The sequence below is a fragment of the Phyllobates terribilis genome, unplaced genomic scaffold, assembly GCF_046119375.1.
Source record: "Phyllobates terribilis strain yellow unplaced genomic scaffold, ASM4611937v1 Scaffold_1__5_contigs__length_1240528914, whole genome shotgun sequence".
Taxonomy (NCBI): Eukaryota; Metazoa; Chordata; class Amphibia; order Anura; family Dendrobatidae; genus Phyllobates; species Phyllobates terribilis.
This window is the reverse complement of record NW_027362761.1, coordinates 1,094,801,427-1,094,819,494: the sequence shown is the minus strand read 5'-3', so window position 1 is coordinate 1,094,819,494 and position 18,068 is coordinate 1,094,801,427. Positions and strand designations below refer to the sequence as shown.

The window sequence follows — 18,068 nt, the reverse complement described above, 5'->3', positions numbered from 1 at the left end:
GTGGGAATGAGCGACGCTGAAGATGTGAGGAGAGGGGGTGTGGCCCGGGAAGCGCTGCTGAAGTAAGCGCCATGTTTGATGAGAGAGGGAAGGGGGAGGGGGACATGGCAGGCAGCGCTGGGGGCCTGGTATCTGCTGTGAAACAGCAGGAGATGTACCTTTCTGTCCATTTTTAGGGTCCCGATACCTCCCTCTTTTTTCTCTTCTTCTGAGAACGGTCACAGGAGGTCCTCCGTGGATAGGGGGGGATCTTGGCTCTTCCTCCTTCCCGCACTGACCGTACTGGAAAGTACAGGAGATGGTGTCAACCCCAGAATCTGGGGGAAGGTCACCGCAGGGACCACCGTCTCCCTCCCAGGCCGCTCCGAGGAGGGGGCTGGGGAGGGGAATAGGCAAGGACTGGCCACCGGGACTCACCCTGAGGTGACAGGGGATAGGTCCTGCCCAGCGGGTCCGAAAGTGCGTGATGTGGGGGTTGCCACACTGCTTTCTCGGTCGCTTGTGAAATGGGTTAACAGGGGACGCATTGTTGCCTGTTAACCCTGAAGAGCTGTATCTGAAAAATAAAGAACAAGTATTAATAAAACACAACAGGGTTGGATCTGATAGGATCCAGTCTACCTCCTACAGACACTAAGCTTAAACTGGTGAGCTTGGTGCCTGTAGACGGGTGCATACTGTGGAGGAGGAGCCTTTTTCTTTCTTGCCTAGTGTCAACCTCCTAGCGACAGGAGCATACACCCATGGTCCTGTGTCCCCCAATGAAGCGTTAAAGATAACATGACATTATTGGAAATCATAATTGGTTATCACATTATTGTAGGACAGGCAATTGAATGACAACTCTAACACTGCGAGAAACTTAGATAAGGTATGATAGCAGCATATGGATAAAGGTGACCATACAAAACAGATGAAAGTGCAGCTACCCATCTAATGTGATAGGTAGTGATCTCCCCTTAGAAGGGTCCTAATAAAGTGAATAGGAGCTGAGCTGCGGCATACGAGACTGGTCACTACAGCATATAGGGCTGGGGTATATGGCTTATATCTAGCCACCAGCAGTGCAAACAGCTGATCTAACATTGATGAGTTATCATACTGGTAGTGTCACGGGTGTGTCAGAGGTGACAGACCGTCGCCCTGCAGTTGGTTGCAGGAGATCTCTACGTTTGGCATTACAAACATCTTCTTAGAGGCTGGCTGTCCCTAGGACCCAGCAGCTACCTCCCTCTAGCTAATTAGCTCCCGGGCCTGGGTGTATAAATACCTGGTGTGTCTGAGAGGGAGGCTTTAGCAAGAGCAGTACTTCGTCCTCTCTGGAGCTTGGGGCCGTGTGCGCATTTGTCTGGAGTAGTCTAAAGGCAAGCAATCCCCCCTTGGTTGTCTACCCTTGTGGTCTATAGAGTTTAGTGGAGATCGACTAGTGCTCATCTCCTCCCTTCCCTAGCCTTAGCCATACACCAGGGAAAGACAGGGTGAGGCAGAGGGCGGCGATTGCTGAAGGGGCAATATAGGGACAGTAATTGAGACAGGGTTACACTAAACCAGACTAGGAGGTCTCCACTCCCCCCTTTCCCTAGTGTCTGGGTTTCCTTTCCCTCTTCCCTCTGGGTTGCACTTTCCCACACCTTGCGTGACAGGTAGTTCAATAATATCCAAGTAGCGCACAAATCATTTACATTTTGCAAACAAGAGGTTAAGTTATTACCTTGTCAGGCTGTGTAAAGAATCTACTTGGCAACATGGGTTCCTTAGGTGCGTCAGCAATAGTGATCGCAATTTTGCTATTGATAACACAAAGTGCGACATCGCAGACAGTATGCAATTTCTAAAAGAAAAGACATCATTATTGCAAAATACAAAATACAATAAAATCTATACAATTTTTTTGTAACAATTGAAAGCATAAAAATAATTTGACATAAAAATTAAAAAGTAATCCACAAAAATTTACAAGCCTACACACAACGACACTTTCTAAGGCAGTGCAGGACAGTCTCTACTAAGCATAACAGCTCCCACATTACATCTGTGCTACCCTACAAATCAGCCCATTTACTCAGTGTTAAAACATTTACAGGGAAACTGATTAAGGCGTTCTGGGGCATTAACGTTATACATCAATGCACAACAAGTAATTTTACAATAGCTTTTTGCATTTTTTTAACCATCACTTTTTTAAGGACTTAGCAGAAGGGGCATGGCCAGTCATGGCCCAATAGATTCACTATAATTTCTGCCAGAATAAGGGGTAAATTATAACAGAAATGTACACTAGCTCATAACTGGAGCAGAGTTAGGAATCGGACTCCAAGCCATCCAGAAAAACTGCCAAATTTGTTCTTATGTGGGGCACAACATATACCAGCAGAATCTTTTTTGAGAACTGGAGAAATACAACATTTTTGATGAATTGCCTTTGCTATGCTATGCAGATCTGTCATCTTACAATTCTGCCCTGTGTAGGGACAACAATGACCGACAGGCTGCTGTGTATCTCTAGCCAACCCTCAGGGCAGCGATCGGCAAGAGATAGGGTCAGTACCCTGCTCATAAACACACTGGGCTCAGTCTACAATGTGTCTGTTGTATTCTTTCAGTGTGCTAGTAATAATTTGTGGTGGTATGGACCGACATCTGTAATAATAGTGCTCATACACAAGGCAGCATATCAGAATTACAGGTCCGTTATAGATACTTCAGTAGCACAGCTTGCACTGCAGCTTTGCAGCGCTGGGGTTCTGGGTTCAAATCCCACCAAGGACAACATCTGCAAGGAGTTTGTATGTGCTCCCCGTGTCTGTGTGGGTTTCCTCCGGGTTCTCCGGTTTCCTCCCACACTCCAAAGACATACTGATAGGGAATCTAGATTGTGAGCCCCGATGGGGACAGTGATGATAACGTCTGTAAAACGCAAAGTGAGTAAAAAAAATATATAAATAAAATGGGTGGTGTATTATGGCTCTGTATGGCCAAGAGCATGTATAAAGCCTATAATGTCGTTGTATACTAAAGGCGACTTTGACCACAGTGCCATACACGAAGGTGTCACTCGCCTCATTTACTTTAGGGTCATCAGGAGCTTGGGCATCGCGAGTCTGTTTGATGCTCTCGCACATTTTCTTCATGAACATATGACTGTTGTTTTCATTCTTGGCCATTAAAACTTCAAGCATGAACCAAAGGCACCTGCAGCGGGAAAGAGTAATCCAGTAAGGGTCCAGCTCAGATTATTTAGTTGCAGAGATCATAACATGAGGTCAATTTTATTTTACACATTTATAAGTTATCTAAAAGTGTAAAGGGGGTAAAACAAAACAACTTACTCTTTGATATCACGGAGTTGGTCAATATCCTGAGGTTTAGTAAAATCTGGGTCATGAGCCAGAAGATGAATCATGTAAGGTACGACATATTCTGGCAGTAAAGACAAAAGCTTTTCTGTGGAAAACAAAATGGCCATATTTTAATATCGTTAAGAAAATATACAGTATCTGCTTAGTAAATCAATAATCGTAGGAGTGGGGTAGCAGAAAAACAGTCATAGAGAATCATCTGAAAGCCACACTCCTACATAGAGAATATTATCAGTTGTGTTACACTAAAAGATCTATAAGCAGCTTTTTTGTGCCTTATGTAAACTCACCGGTTGCCATAGGGTTTTGTTTTATGTATTCTCTCCGTACACTTATGTTCTTCAGCAAACATTGCCTGGCATGTGCTCGTCTTTCTTTCACTGGATCTTTGGCACAAAGGGCAAAAATAGCCATGTACTCAAGCGGAAGCTGAAGCTTAACCAGGGCCTTGTGCAGCTTTTGTGCAAATATCTGTCGGACCTGGTAGCATTCATCCTGCAAGATAAACACAGATTGGCACCAGCCCTTAGCTATTCACTAGTATTTAGCAGTGAGACTAGTAGAAAGAAAAAATGGAAAACTAAGTTTTGCATGAATAAATGAATCAGCTCCCTTTTAAATGTTATTACTATCTCTTTATTCCAACCAGAAACATTTTGTCTCCTATATGAGGTATGAGTAACTGTACACTGCAGAGAGTCAGACCCATGAGATGACAACTAATTGTCATAACAGGAGCACTATGTGGGGCCCATTATTCTGTATGGAGGACTATGTGGGGCCCATTATTCTGTATGGAGGACTATGTGGGGCCCATTATTCTGTATGGAGGACTATGTGGGGCCCATTATTCTGTATGGAGGACTATGTGGGGCCCATTATTCTGTATGGAGGACTATGTGGGGCCCATTATTCTGTATGGAGGACTATGTGGGGCCCATTATTCTGTATGGAGGACTATGTGGGGCCCATTATTCTGTATGGAGGACTATGTGGGGCCCATTATTCTGTATGGAGGACTATGTGGGGCCCATTATTCTGCATGGAGGACTATGTGGGGCCATTATTCTGCATGGAGGACTATGTGGGGCCCATTATTCTGTATGGAGGACTATGTGGGGCCCATTATTCTGTATGGAGGACTTTGTGGGGCCCATTATTCTGTATGGAGGACTATGTGGGGCCCATTATTCTGTATGGAGGACTATGTGGGGCCCATTATTCTGTATGGAGGACTATGTGGGGCCCATTATTCTGTATGGAGGACTATGTGGGGCCCATTATTCTGTATGGAGGACTATATGGGGCCCATTATTCTGCATGGAGGACTATGTGGGGCCCATTATTCTGCATGGATGACTATGTGGGGCCATTATTCTGCATGGAGGACTATGTGGGGCCCATTATTCTGTATGGAGGACTATGTGGGGCCATTATTCTGCATGGAGGACTATGTGGGGCCCATTATTCTGTATGGAGGACTATGTGGGGCCATTATTCTGCATGGAGAACTATGTGGGGCCCATTATTCTGTATGGAGGACTATGTGGGGTCCATTATTCTGTATGGAGGACTATGTGGGCTCCATTATTCTGTATGGAGGACTATGTGGGGTCCATTATTCTGTATGGAGGACTATGTGGGGCCCATTATTCTGTATGGAGGACTATGTGGGGCCCATTATTCTGTGTGGAGGACTATGTGGGGCCCATTACTCTGTGTGGAGGACTATGTGGGGACATTATTCTGTATGGAGGACTATGTAGGGTCATTATTCTGTATGGAGGACTATGTGAGGCCCATTATTCTGTATGGAGAACTATATGGGGCTCATTATTCTGTATGGAAGACTATGTGGGGCCCATTATTCTGTATGGAGCACTATGTGGGGCCATTATACTGTATGGAGGACTATGTGGGGCCCATTATTCTGTAAGGAGCACTATGTGGGGCCATTATACTGTATGGAGGGCTGTGTGGAGATTACAGGTGGAGAATCATACTGTGATGGGGTCACCATTCTTTGTTGGGGGAACTGAGGGAGGGGGTACAGTAGGGTCATCATACTGTGCTTGTGGAGCAATTTACTGTGGGGTTATCATACTGTGTTTAGGAGCATGTTTGTTTGCATCATATTACATTATCTGTATTATTCAAGGTTTTTTATCCTTTATTACATATTTAAATTAGGCCATATGATGTTTACTGCTCTTACATAACATATTATGTTATGTTATTCCACTATAATTCTAAAAGTTAATCATTTTCCTTCTTCCTCAACTGTAGACTTTTTTTTTTTTTTTTTTTTTTTTTTTAACAAATATCAAGGTTGGCCAGTGACTTGGTCCAAGCTTTTAATTTTGGCCCCCTGTGTATTTGAGTTTAGATTGCAGTTTGGGCACTCGGTCTCTAAAAGTTTCGCCATCACTGTACTAGTACATGATCATTTAATGTTTCTGTTATACTCTTATGCTAGAGGTATTCGTGATGGAACAGTTTTTAGCAATGTTAAACAAGCACTTCTCAAGAGGAGGACATTTTTTTTATTTTACACACTACACATTTTTCTGTAACTAAAGCAGATATATCAGGCCCATTTAAAAAAGTAAAACCCAGCAGCATTGGAACCAACTACGATACCACCACATAGGTTTCTTCGCTCCTTACACGGTGTTAAAGAATAACGCAGAATGGTAACATGCCGCATATACCTTCCCTTCTGGGTTTCTGAAGCATTTTATAGGTCTCTAGTATTGATGCACGAAAGTGCTTGGATAAGGGGTTAACCGAGCAAGCTCGGGTCCCGAGTATATTCGGTGTGCTCGAATGCTATGTTCGAGTCCCTGTGGCTGCATGTCTCGCAGCTGTTAGGCAATCCCTGCATGTGTCACAGCTGTCTAACAAACAAGCAATCCCTGCATGTGTTGTGGCTGTATAACAGCTGCGAGACATGCAGCCACGGCAACTCGAATATAGCATTCGAGCACGCCGAAGATACTCGGTTAGGACCCGAGCGTGCTCGGTTAACCCCTTATCCAAGCACATTCGCGCATCACTAGTTTCTAGAACGAGGCCACTCATGACATATTAGCAGTGAATGGGTTGATAAACGTTATACTTACATTAATAACAAGTGCACATAACTGGAATTGCTCCGGCGTGATTATTTCATGGTAACAAGGCTCTTGCGCCAACTTCATAATAGCGCCACCGGCCGCTAATCTCAGTCGTGACATATCGGATTTACTGAAATAATGACAGTCAATATCAATGTTTGGTCAGATACATCAATACAAAGGCTATAAGGTGCTAGATGTTGGGTCATTGTGGGTCTCTGACCATTACTCGTGCTAATCGACTGACCTTATTTTCTTGTGTTCTGTCAGGTCTCCTTCGCTGACTAACATTGCAGAAAGCAATCGCAAAGTGGAGTTTGCAGACTTTGACTGATTGTTCTTCATACCCAGTAACCAACGTACTAGTAGCTTTATTGCTTGCACCTAAAAATGAAAAGAAAAACGGACCAGTTTGTACGCTTCATACATCGGTGCAGTATTATTGACCTGCCTCATTAAAGCTTGTATTATAGAAAGAACTGAGCAGAAATCTAGGCAGTTGTACATGGCATATTCTAGGAGTGGAAACACCCTTACAAACTCAATTAGTGAGAGATGTGCAGTTACATCTGGTCACCTGAACAGAGTAGTTTAGTTGCATTTGTGGACACAGGTTTGGTTTTATGGCCATAGGGGTTTTTCTAACCTCTGAAAAAGTTTAATAAAAAGCTTTGCATAAGAGTCCAAAGAAGTCTGTGATTGATCCTCCTTATGGGGGCATGCGGCACTTCTGGCTAACATCTGTTTAGTATACAGACACACAGATCAGTTTTTAAAACTGATTTGTCTACAGATTAATGGTCAGTGTATTGTTGGAGAAAAAATACAGACAGCAATAGGACGTGTCATACAGTTGTGTTAATGTAACCTAAGAGGAAAAAGCAAAATAATATACTAAAATACTGAAAAAACAAAGAGCTGCAAAAACAAGAGAGTGTCTCTGCTATAGACACCAGGCTAAAATGGATTTATCTCAGTGGCTGCAAGATCATAGTGTATAATTTTCTATGAAATGACTTTTTGTCCTTCCAAACTATACTAAGGTCTAATAAAAAAATAAAATTTACTACAAACCCCAAAATGTAAATAGCCTTACTTTTGCAAGAACTTCTGGTGAAACTTCTTCATCAAGTGACCACAGTTTGCCATTCTTATCACCATTGGTCTGTAGGCGAAAAATATTTTTTAGCTAATTTCTCCATTTATATTTTAAATAAATCAATAATACAACAATGGTTGATTGGAGACATCTTACCCGATCATTCATTAACAGATCTTTCACAATGAAGTTTGCTACAACCGATTTCATTGGTGACGCAAACTGATCAGGTGCCAACATGGAAATGTGACCCAGCGATACTAGAGGCGTTACTAACTGTTCAGGTACATCCGCATTGAGACTTCGACTGAGGGGCTACAACAAAGAACAGAGTATAAGTTTTATCATTGCTGAGAACAAGAGAAAGTATTGACAGAAAAAGCTTGAAATGTTTGGATTGGGTTATTGCAACGTTATGTTGCAAACCCTAGCTTGTCATCTTTATATATTTTCTGAACGTAGACACCTGGAACAATGAGAAAAAGTCACCATGCACTTTAAAATTTTGGAAAGTTTGATCAAATAGTTCCATTTTTCACCCAAGCAGAGCCTTAAAGAGGTATTCCCATCTCCAAGATCCTATCCCAATACGTAATAGGTGTAACAATAATAATATTAGCAAATACCTCCAATTAGAAATGTAGTATAGTTCTTCTGATTCGCTTTGCCACTTACCCCATGTTCAGGGCATTGCAGTAGCTTAGGTATCCACGGTTACAACCACTAGAAGCTAATTAGCAATCACTAAATGAGTGGTTGTAACTATGGATACCGAAGCTACGGCAATGCACTGGACATGGGGTGAGCGACATAGCGAATCAGAAGAACTATACTAAATTTCTAATTGGAGGCATTTGCTAATATTATTATTATTACACCTTTTACATATTGGGATAGGATCTTGGAGATGGGTTAGAACACCTCCTAAAAAGTTTCAGATGAAGTTAAACATTTGACAAGCTGTCAGGAGTGATGTTCAAATTCTCATAGTCTTACCTTTAGCACGGAATAAAAAACAAAACAAAAAAACAAACATTCTGTTATTCCATAGGCTTACATTGTAAAATTGACTTTGAGTTCACACATAAATCCCAGTATTATCCGATGTGTCGGAACTTGAGTCACATGAGAGAGAAGATGATCAGTGCGACACTTAAAACTGGAGAAGACGGAGATCGGCGAGTATTTTATTTCATTCACATTACTCAACACATATTTAAGCAGATTTGAGAAATGTAACATTTTTTGGGAGGGCTTTTTTAATATGATGCAATTACACTTTTTGACACTGAAAGCGTAAATTTGACTATAGTACTAAGTACACGTTTCCATTCAGATATGAGACAGCTTCGAACATGCAGAATAAAGACACACTGGTTCATTGTTTCAGAAAAAAAGAACACAGATATTTGTTGCACAGCTTTGCTTGTAATTAACTCATTAGAATGTAAAAATAAATTACCTCAAAGATCTGAGCCAGTTGCACTTCTTTGTTGGAGAATATAGAATGGATGCAGTGAACAGCCTGCTTTGCTTGATGAGGCGTACCCCTCTTTGCCTTCTGATGCAAAATTGGAATAAGCGCCCTATTAAATTACAGATTCAGCAAATTAATATTGCAGTTTGAATGTAAAAAAAACACAAAAATGTAAGATTGAAAAATTGTATGAAACAGTCTTAAGACTACAGTGCATTGAGCTGTAGGGTGCATTGCTGCAAAAGGGAAAAACAGAAAAAAACTCTTTAAATCTTCTTAGTTAGCGAGTGTGAACGAGCGGAGTGTGACCGGAGCGTAAGTGCAAAGTAAGTGTGTGACTTGTTTTTCAGGGAGTTTGGAAGGGAGGAATTTGGACTGAATTGCTGTCTGTATTTTATTAATTCTTTACATTTCTTTTTACTTAACATTTCTGTCTTGTGCAATCCCCATTAGGAAATGAGCTCCATTATTGACAATGCTATCCAGTGTACATCTTGCCACATGTATGCATTCCTTGAACAGCCGGTCGGGGTTGCTTACTGCTGCGCGAGATGTGTGCACGTTGTGCGTTTGGAAGCCCAGGTACTGGATCTAAATGAGCAGCTGGCAAAACGGAGATCCATTGACAATATGGAAAGGAGTCTGCTGCTCACTGGGGTAGATGTGGGGGAGGGTGGTAGTAGGGAGCGGCAGGACAGTGAGGCAGCTAGTTGGGTGACAGAAGGGGGGGTAGAGGGAAGAGTGCCAGGGAGGCTAGTCCTGATCTGGCACACCCCAATAAGTTTGCAAAGTTGACAGATGAGGGGAGTGACGGTACAGGGGTAGCACTGCTGCAGCAAAGCATGTCCCCTGAAAGCCGGAGGAGTGTCAGCTCCAGTAAAGAGGGAAATGGGAGAGTAGGGCAGGCCAGGCAGGTGGTGGTAGTGGGGGACTCAATTATTAGGGTAACAGGGCAATCTGTCACAAAGACAGGGATCGTCGAACAGTGTGCTGCCTACCTGGCGCTCGAGTCCGGCACATCGCTGATCGGGTTGACAGATTACTGGGAGGGGCTGGTGAGGACCCAGCGGTCATGGTGCACATTGGCACAAATGACAAAGTTAGAGGTAGGTGGAAGGTCCTTAAAGATGATTTCAGGGAATTAGGCTGCAAGCTGAAAGCAAGGACCTCCAAGGTGGTATTCTCTGAAATACTGCCGGTACCACATGCCACACCAGAGAGGCAACGGGAGATTAGGGAGATAAATAAGTGGCTCAAGAACTGGTGTAGGAAGGAGGGATTTGGGTTCCTGGAGAACTGGGCCGACTTCTCAGTTGGCTACAGACTCTACGCAAGGGACTGGCTGCACCTCAATGGGGAGGGTGCAGCTGTGCTGGGGGAGAAAATGGCTAGAAGGTTGGAGGAGTGTTTAAACTAGGGATTGGGGGGTATTCATTTTATAGGTGGGGAAGATAGTGCAGATAATGACCTGGGCACAAATAAAGAAATTGGGGGTGGGGTTAGAACAGTCAATAAAGTAAGAAGGAATAGAGGTACAGAGAGATACATAAAATGCATGTACACTAATGCCAGAAGCCTCACCAACAAAATGGAGGAATTAGAATCAATTTTGTTGGAAAATAATTATGACATGGTGGGGATATCTGAGACGTGGCTGGACGAGAGCCATGACTGGGCAGGAAATTTACAGGGCTATAGTCTGTTCAGAAATTACCGTACAAACAAGCGAGGAGGAGGTGTGTGTTTATATGTAAAATCATCCTTAAAACCCGTCTTGTGGGAGGATATATGTGAATCTAATGAAAATGTAGAGTCCCTGTGGGTGGAGATCAGGGGAGGGGGAAAAAATAATAAATTACTGTAATAAAACCGGTAGTTCAAGCAAAGGTAATAGGTTTTTGACAACTATGATAGAATTACCTTTCACAACTGGTTCAGGACCCAACAAGAAGGGGGGCACTGCTAGACCTAATATTAACCAATAGGCCAGACCGCATATCAAATATACAAGATGGGGGTCACTTGAGTAATAGTGATCACAAAATAATACGTTTTCATGTAACCTTTAATAAGATGTGTAGTAGAGGGGTTACAAGGACACTAAACTTCAGGAAGGCAAATTTCCAATGGTTGAGAGATGATCTTCGTGCAATAAACTGGGACGATATCCTGAGACATAAAACTACACAAAGCAAATGGGAGTCATTTATTAGCATCCTGAATAGGCACAATATATACCCTATGGGAATAAACATGCTAGAAATAGGAGGAAACCACTATGGCTAAATAGAGCTGTAAGGGGCGCAATAAGTGACAAAAAGAAAGCATTTAGAGACCTAAAGCAAGTAGGTAGTGATGAGTAGTGTTGAGCATTCCGATACTGAAATATCGGGTATCGAACGATATTCGCGGTATCGGAGTTCCGATACTTTTAGAATATCGAATACCGGAATCGGAAGTTCCCATAATGCCTGCGCTCTGCAGTGTCTCTGAAGGATGACAAGCTGGATGGCAGCGCTCAGCTTACTGTACTTGTCATTTAGTGTTAAAGGATTTATTAAAAAAAATAAGTGTTTTCATGCACAGTCTCTTTAAAAAAGTCGGCCGGCAATTCAGCATCGGTACCCAACAATTTACAACAGAAAGAATAGAGCATCACATATAGATTAGATACATAGAAACATGTCAGTCACATATATAAGAAGTACAGTCATGGCCAAAAGTATTGAGAATGAGACAAATAGTAATTTTTCCAAAGTTTACTGCTTCATTTTTTGTAATGGCAATTTGCATATACTCCTGAATGTCAAAGAGTGATCAGCTTAACAGCAATTACTGTACTTGCAAAGTCAATATTTGCCCAGAAAATGAACTTTAACCCCCAAAACACATTTCAACATCATTGCAGTTCTGCCTTAAAAGGAGCAGCTAACATCGTTTTAGTGATTGATCCATTAACACAGGTGTGGGTGTTGAGGAGGACAGGGCTGGCGATCAGTCATGATTAAGTAAGAATGACATCACTGGACACTTTAAAAGGAGGCTGGTTCTTGGTATCATTGTTTCTCTTCAGTTAACCATGGTTATCTCTAAAGAAACACGTGCAGCCATCATTGCACTGCACAAAAATGGCCTAACAGGGAAGAGTATCGCAGCTACAAAGATTGCACCTCAGTCAACAATCTATCGCATCATCAAGAACTTCAAGGAGAGAGCTTCCATTGTTGTCAAAAAGGCTCCAGGGCGCCCAAGAAAGACCAGCAAGCGCCAGGACCGTATCTTAAAACTGTTTCAGCTGCGGGATCGGACTACCAGCAGTGCCGAGCTTGCTCAGGAATGGCAGCAGGCTGGTGTGAGTGCTTCTGCACGCACTGTGAGGCGGAGACTCTTTGAGCAAGGGCTGGATTCAAGGAGGGCAGCAAAGAAGCCACTTTTCTCCAGAAAAAACATCAGGGACCGACTGATATTCTGCAAAAGGTACAGGGAGTGGACTGCTGAGGACTGCGGCAAAGTCATTTTCTCTGATGAATCCCCTTTTAGATTGTTTGGGACATCTGGAAAACAGCTTATTCGGAGAAGAAGAGGTGAGCGCTACCACCAGTCTTGTCTCATGCCAACTGTAAAGCATCCTGAAACCATTCATGTGTGGGGTTGCTTCTCAGCCAAGGGAATCGGCTCACTCACAGTCTTGCCTAAAAACACAGCCATGAATAAAGAATGGTACCAGAATGTCCTCCAAGAGCAACTTCTCCCAACCGTCCAAGAGCAGTTTGGCCCCAACAATGCCTTTTCCAGCATGATGGAGCACCTTGCCATAAAGCAAAGGTGATAACTAAATGGCTCATGGAACAAAACAGAGATTTTGGGTCCATGGCCTGGAAACTCCCCAGATCTTAATCCCATTGAGAACTTGTGGTCAATCATCAAGAGACGGGTGGACAAACAAAAACCGACAAATTCTGGCAAAATGCAAGCATTGATTATGCAAGAATGGACTGCTATCAGTCAGGATTTGGTCCAAAAGTTGATTGAGAGCATGCCAGGGAGAATTACAGAGGTCTTGAAGAAGAAGGGGCAACACTGCAAATATTGACTTGCTGCATTAACTCATTCTAACTGTCAATATAACCTATTGGTACTCATAATATGATTGCAATTATATTTCTGTATGTGATATAAACATCAGACAAACACTAATAAAAACCAGAGGCCAGCAGATCATGTGAAAATATCATTTAGGTGTCATTCTCAAAACTTTTGGCCATGACTGTACAGTGATAGTGTTGATTACTGTACTTGTCAATTAGTGTTAAAATAAAGGATTTATTAAAAAAAAAAAAAAAAATTGGCGTGGGGCTCCCCGTAATTTTAGTCTCTAGCGGAGGTTGAGCAGACAGCTGGGGCAGATGTTTGAAGCCTGGGAAGGGGGTAATACCCACGGAGCTTCCCAGGCTACTAATATCAGCCCCCAGCTGAATACCTAGCCTTTACGAGCTATTAAAATGGGGGACCCCCAAAAAAATGACGTGGGGTCCCCCCTATTTTAATAGCTAGCAAAGGCTAGGCAGCCAGCTGGGGGCTGATATTAATAGCCCAGGAAGGGTGCCATGAATATTGGCCCCCTCCCAGGCTAGAAACACCAGCCATCAGCCGCCCCAGAAATGGCGCATCCAAAGGATGCGCCAATTCTGGCACTTAGCCTCGCTCTTCCCACTGCCCTGTAGCAGTGGCAGTGGGGTAATAGGGCTGGGGTTGATGTCAGCTTACGCCAGCTGACATCAAGCCCAGGTTAGTAATGGAGAGGCGTCTATAAGACACCCCCATTACTAACCCCATAGTCAAAGTTAAAAAAAAAAAAAACACAAACACCCAGAATAAAGTCCTTTAATTGAAATAAACACACAATTCTTTATTGTTCTTAATTAAACCATACTTACCATCACGCCCATTCCAGCAGAAGCCAATGTCAGTGACTTTTTTTTTTTAATAAATCCTTTATTTTAACACTAAATGACAAGTACAGTAATCAACACTGTCACTGTACTTCATATATATGTGACTGACATGTTTCTATCTATCTAATCTATGTGTGATGCTCTATTCTTTCTGTTCTAAATTGTCGGGTACCGGTGTATGCCGCTGCTGAATTGCCAGCTTTTCATGTAATACATTCTGCATTATTCTTAGTTTTCCTTCATGTAGAATTAACCTACAAGGAAAGAAAGGGTTTATTTTCATTCCGATATTTGTGTCCCACTGACTTGCATTGGTTTCCGGTATCGGAATCGGCGATATCCGATAGTTTTTGGGTATCGGTCCGATCCAATCCGATCCGATATTTCCCGATATCGGATGGTATCGCTCAATAATAGTGTTGAGGCATTAAATAAATATAGAAAATTAAATAAATTCTGTAAAAACGAAATCAAGGCAGCAAAGATTGAGGCAGAGAGAATCATTGCCAGAGAAAGTAAAAATAACCCCAAAATATTCTTTAACTACATAAATAGTAAAAAACTAAAAAATGATAGTGTTGGCCCCCTTAAAAATAGTCTGGGTGAAATGGTGGATGAAGATGAGGAAAAAGGCAATATGCTAAATGATTTTTTTTTCAACCGTATTTACACAAGAAAATTGCATGACAGAAAACATGATCAGTGATAACAAAAATTCTCCATTAAATGTCACTTGCTTAACCCAGCAGGAAGTACGGCGGCGTCTAAAAATCACTCGCTCTTCCCACTGCCCTGTAGCGGTGGCAGTGGGGTAATAGGGTTGGGGTTGATGTCAGCTTATAATGCCAGCTGCCATCAAGCCCAGGTTAGTAATGGGGAGGCGTCTATAAGACACCCCCATTACTAACCCCATAGTCAAAGTTAAAAAAAAAAAAACACAAACACCCAGAATAAAGTCCTTTAATTGAAATAAACACACAATTCTTTATTGTTCTAAATTAAACCATACTTACCATCACGCCCATTCCAGCAGAAGCCAATGTCAGTGACGTGAATGAGGTGAGCTGAGTTCATTGGACATGATCTCGGCTCATCTGGATGCCGTCACAGCCAGACACTGAGTAGCGCAAGCAAGCCTGCGCTTCTCAGTGTCTGCGGCATGGCAAGCTGGATGGCAGCGTTCTGCTGCGGTCCAGCCTGTCATGTGAATGTAGCAGAGCTGGAGCCGTACTGGGAACCATGGAAAGGTAAGGATGAGGTTGCTTTATTATTTTACTTTTATTGAAGAAGACATTGGCTTCAGCTGGAATGGGCGTGATGGTAAGTATGGTTTAATTTAAAACATTAAAAAATTGTGTGTTTATTTCAATTAAAGGACTTTATTCTGGGTGTTTGTGTTTTTTTTAACTTTGACTATGGGATTAGTAATGGGGGTGTCTTATAGACGCCTCTCCATTACTAACCTGGGCTTGATGTCAGCTGGCATTATAAGCGGACATCAACCCCAGCCCCATTACCCCCTGCCACCGCTACAGGGCAGTGGGAAGAGCGAGGCTAAGTGCCAGAATTGGATGCGCCATTTCTGGGGCAGCTGACGGCTGGTGTTTCTAGCCTGGGAGGGGGCCAATATTCATGGCACCCTTCCTGGGCTATTAATTTTTGCCCCCAGCTGTCCGCCTAGCTTTTGCTAGCTATTAAAATAGGGGGGACCCCATGTCATTTTTTGGGGGGGTCCCCCATTTTAATAGCTAGTAAAGGCTAGGTATTCAGCTGGGGGCTGATATTAGTAGCCTGGGAAGCTCCGTGGGTATTACCCCCTTCCCAGGCTTCAAACATCTGCCCCAGCCGTCTGCTTAACCTCCGCTAGAGACTAAAATTACGGGGAACCCAACGCCAATTTATTTTATTTTATTTTTTTTAATAAATCCTTTATTTTAACACTAAATGACAAGTACAGTAAGCAACACTGTCACTGTACTTCTTATATATGTGACTGACATGTTTCTATCTATCTAATCTATGTGTGATGCTCTATTCTTTCTGTTCTAAATTGTCGGGTACCGGTGTATGCCGCTGATGAATTGCCGGCTTTTCATGTAATACATTCTGCATTATTCTTAGTTGTTTTCCTTCATGTAGAATTAACCTACAAGGAAAGAAAGGGTTTATTTTCATTCCGATATTTGTGTCCCACTGACTTGCATTGGTTTCCGGTATCGGAATCGGCGATATCCGATATTTTTTGGGTATCGGTCCGATCCAATCCGATCCGATATTTCCCGATATCGGATGGTATCGCTCAATAATAGTGTTGAGGCATTAAATAAATATAGAAAATTAAATAAATTCTGTAAAAACCAAATCAAGGCAGCAAAGATTGAGGCAGAGAGAATCATTGCCAGAGAAAGTAAAAATAACCCCAAAATATTCTTTAACTACATAAATAGTAAAAAACTAAAAAATGATAGTGTTGGCCCCCTTAAAAATAGTCTGGGTCAAATGGTGGATGAAGATGAGGAAAAAGCCAATATGCTAAATGATTTTTTTTTCAACCGTATTTACACAAGAAAATCGCATGACAGAAAACATGATTAGTGATAACAAAAATTCTCCAGTAAATGTCACTTGCTTAACCCAACAGGAAGTACGGCGGCGTCTAAAAATCACTAAAGTTGACAAATCCCCGGGCCCGGATGGGATACACCCGTGAGTACTGCAGGAATTAAGTAACGTCAGATAGACTATTATTTTTAATCCTTAAAGATTCCATAATAACAGGGTCTGTACCACAGGACTGGCGTATAGCAAATGTGGTGCCAATATTCAAAAAGGGGACACAAACCAAACTTGGAAATTATAGGCCAGTAAGCTTAACCTCTACTGTGGGTAAAATCCTGAAGGGTTTCCTAAGAGATGCTATACTAGAGTATCTGAAGAAGAATAACCTCATGACCCAATATCAACATGGGTTTACGAGGGACCGTTCCTATCAAACTAATCTGATCAGCTTTTATGAGGAGGCAAGTTCTGGATTGGACCAAAGGAAATGCAGTGGATGTTGTGTATATGGACTTTTCAAAAGCTTTTGATACGGTTCCACACAAAAGGTTAATACATAAAATGAGAACAATGGGGATAGGGGAAAATATATGTATGTGGGTTAAGAATTGGCTCAGTGATAGGAAACAAAGGATGGTTATTAATGGAAAACACTCAGACTGGGTCTCAGTTAACAGTGGGGTACCACAGGGGTCAGTATTGGGCCCGCTTCTTTTTAACATATTTATTAATGACCTTGTAGGGGGCATACAGAGTAATATTTCAATATTTGCAGATGACACTAAACTCTGCAGGGTAATCAATACAGAGGAGGACAATTTTATATTACAGGAGGATCTATGTAAACTAGAAGCTTGGGCTGATAAATGGCAAATGAGCTTTAATGGGGATAAATGTAAGGTAATGCACTTGGGCAGAGGAAATAAAATGTATAATTATATGCATAATTGTAAAACACTGGGCAAAACTGTAACTGAAAAAGACCTGGGTGTATTGGTGGATGACAAGCTCACGTTTAGTGGCCAGTGTCAGGCAGCTGCTGCAAAGGCAAATAAAATAATGGGATGCATTAAAAGAGGCATAGAGGCTCATGAGGAGAACATAGTTTTACCTCTATACAAGTCACTAGTGCGACCACACTTAGAATACTGTGTACAGTTCTGGTCTCCGGTGTATAAGAAAGACATAGCTGAACTAGAGAGGGTGCAGAGAAGAGCGACCAAGGTTATTAGAGGACTGGGGGGTCTGCAGTACCAAGACAGGTTATTACACTTGGGGTTATTTACTGTGGAAAAAAGAAGGCTTAGGGGTGATCTTATTACTATGTACAAGTATATGAGGGAACAGTACAAAGACCTTTCTACTGATCTTTTTACTTTGAGGCCTGAGACTGGGACAAGGGGGCATCTTCTACGTCTGGAGGAAAGAAGGTTTAATCATAATCACAGACGGGGATTCTTTACTGTAAGAGCAGTGAGACTATGGAGCTCTCTGCCGCATGAT

At 42.3% G+C, this 18,068-nt stretch overlaps 1 protein-coding gene across 4 annotated transcripts in view; it reads right to left on the bottom strand.

The window, feature by feature from the left end:
- PDS5A (PDS5 cohesin associated factor A) overlaps window positions 1–18,068 on the bottom strand; it is a 134,953-nt gene that overhangs the window by 40,505 nt on the left and 76,380 nt on the right. For all 4 annotated transcript variants that reach the window (XM_073645828.1, XM_073645835.1, XM_073645817.1 and 1 more), the window contains exons 20-28: window positions 9,037–9,160; window positions 7,731–7,889; window positions 7,572–7,640; window positions 6,723–6,859; window positions 6,482–6,605; window positions 3,650–3,854; window positions 3,330–3,444; window positions 3,060–3,192; window positions 1,712–1,831 (exon numbers count right to left, since the gene is read on the bottom strand). In XM_073645828.1, the coding sequence (XP_073501929.1) occupies window positions 1,712–1,831; window positions 3,060–3,192; window positions 3,330–3,444; window positions 3,650–3,854; window positions 6,482–6,605; window positions 6,723–6,859; window positions 7,572–7,640; window positions 7,731–7,889; window positions 9,037–9,160 (1,186 nt within the window). The remainder of the gene's footprint in view (window positions 1–1,711; window positions 1,832–3,059; window positions 3,193–3,329; window positions 3,445–3,649; window positions 3,855–6,481; window positions 6,606–6,722; window positions 6,860–7,571; window positions 7,641–7,730; window positions 7,890–9,036; window positions 9,161–18,068) is intronic.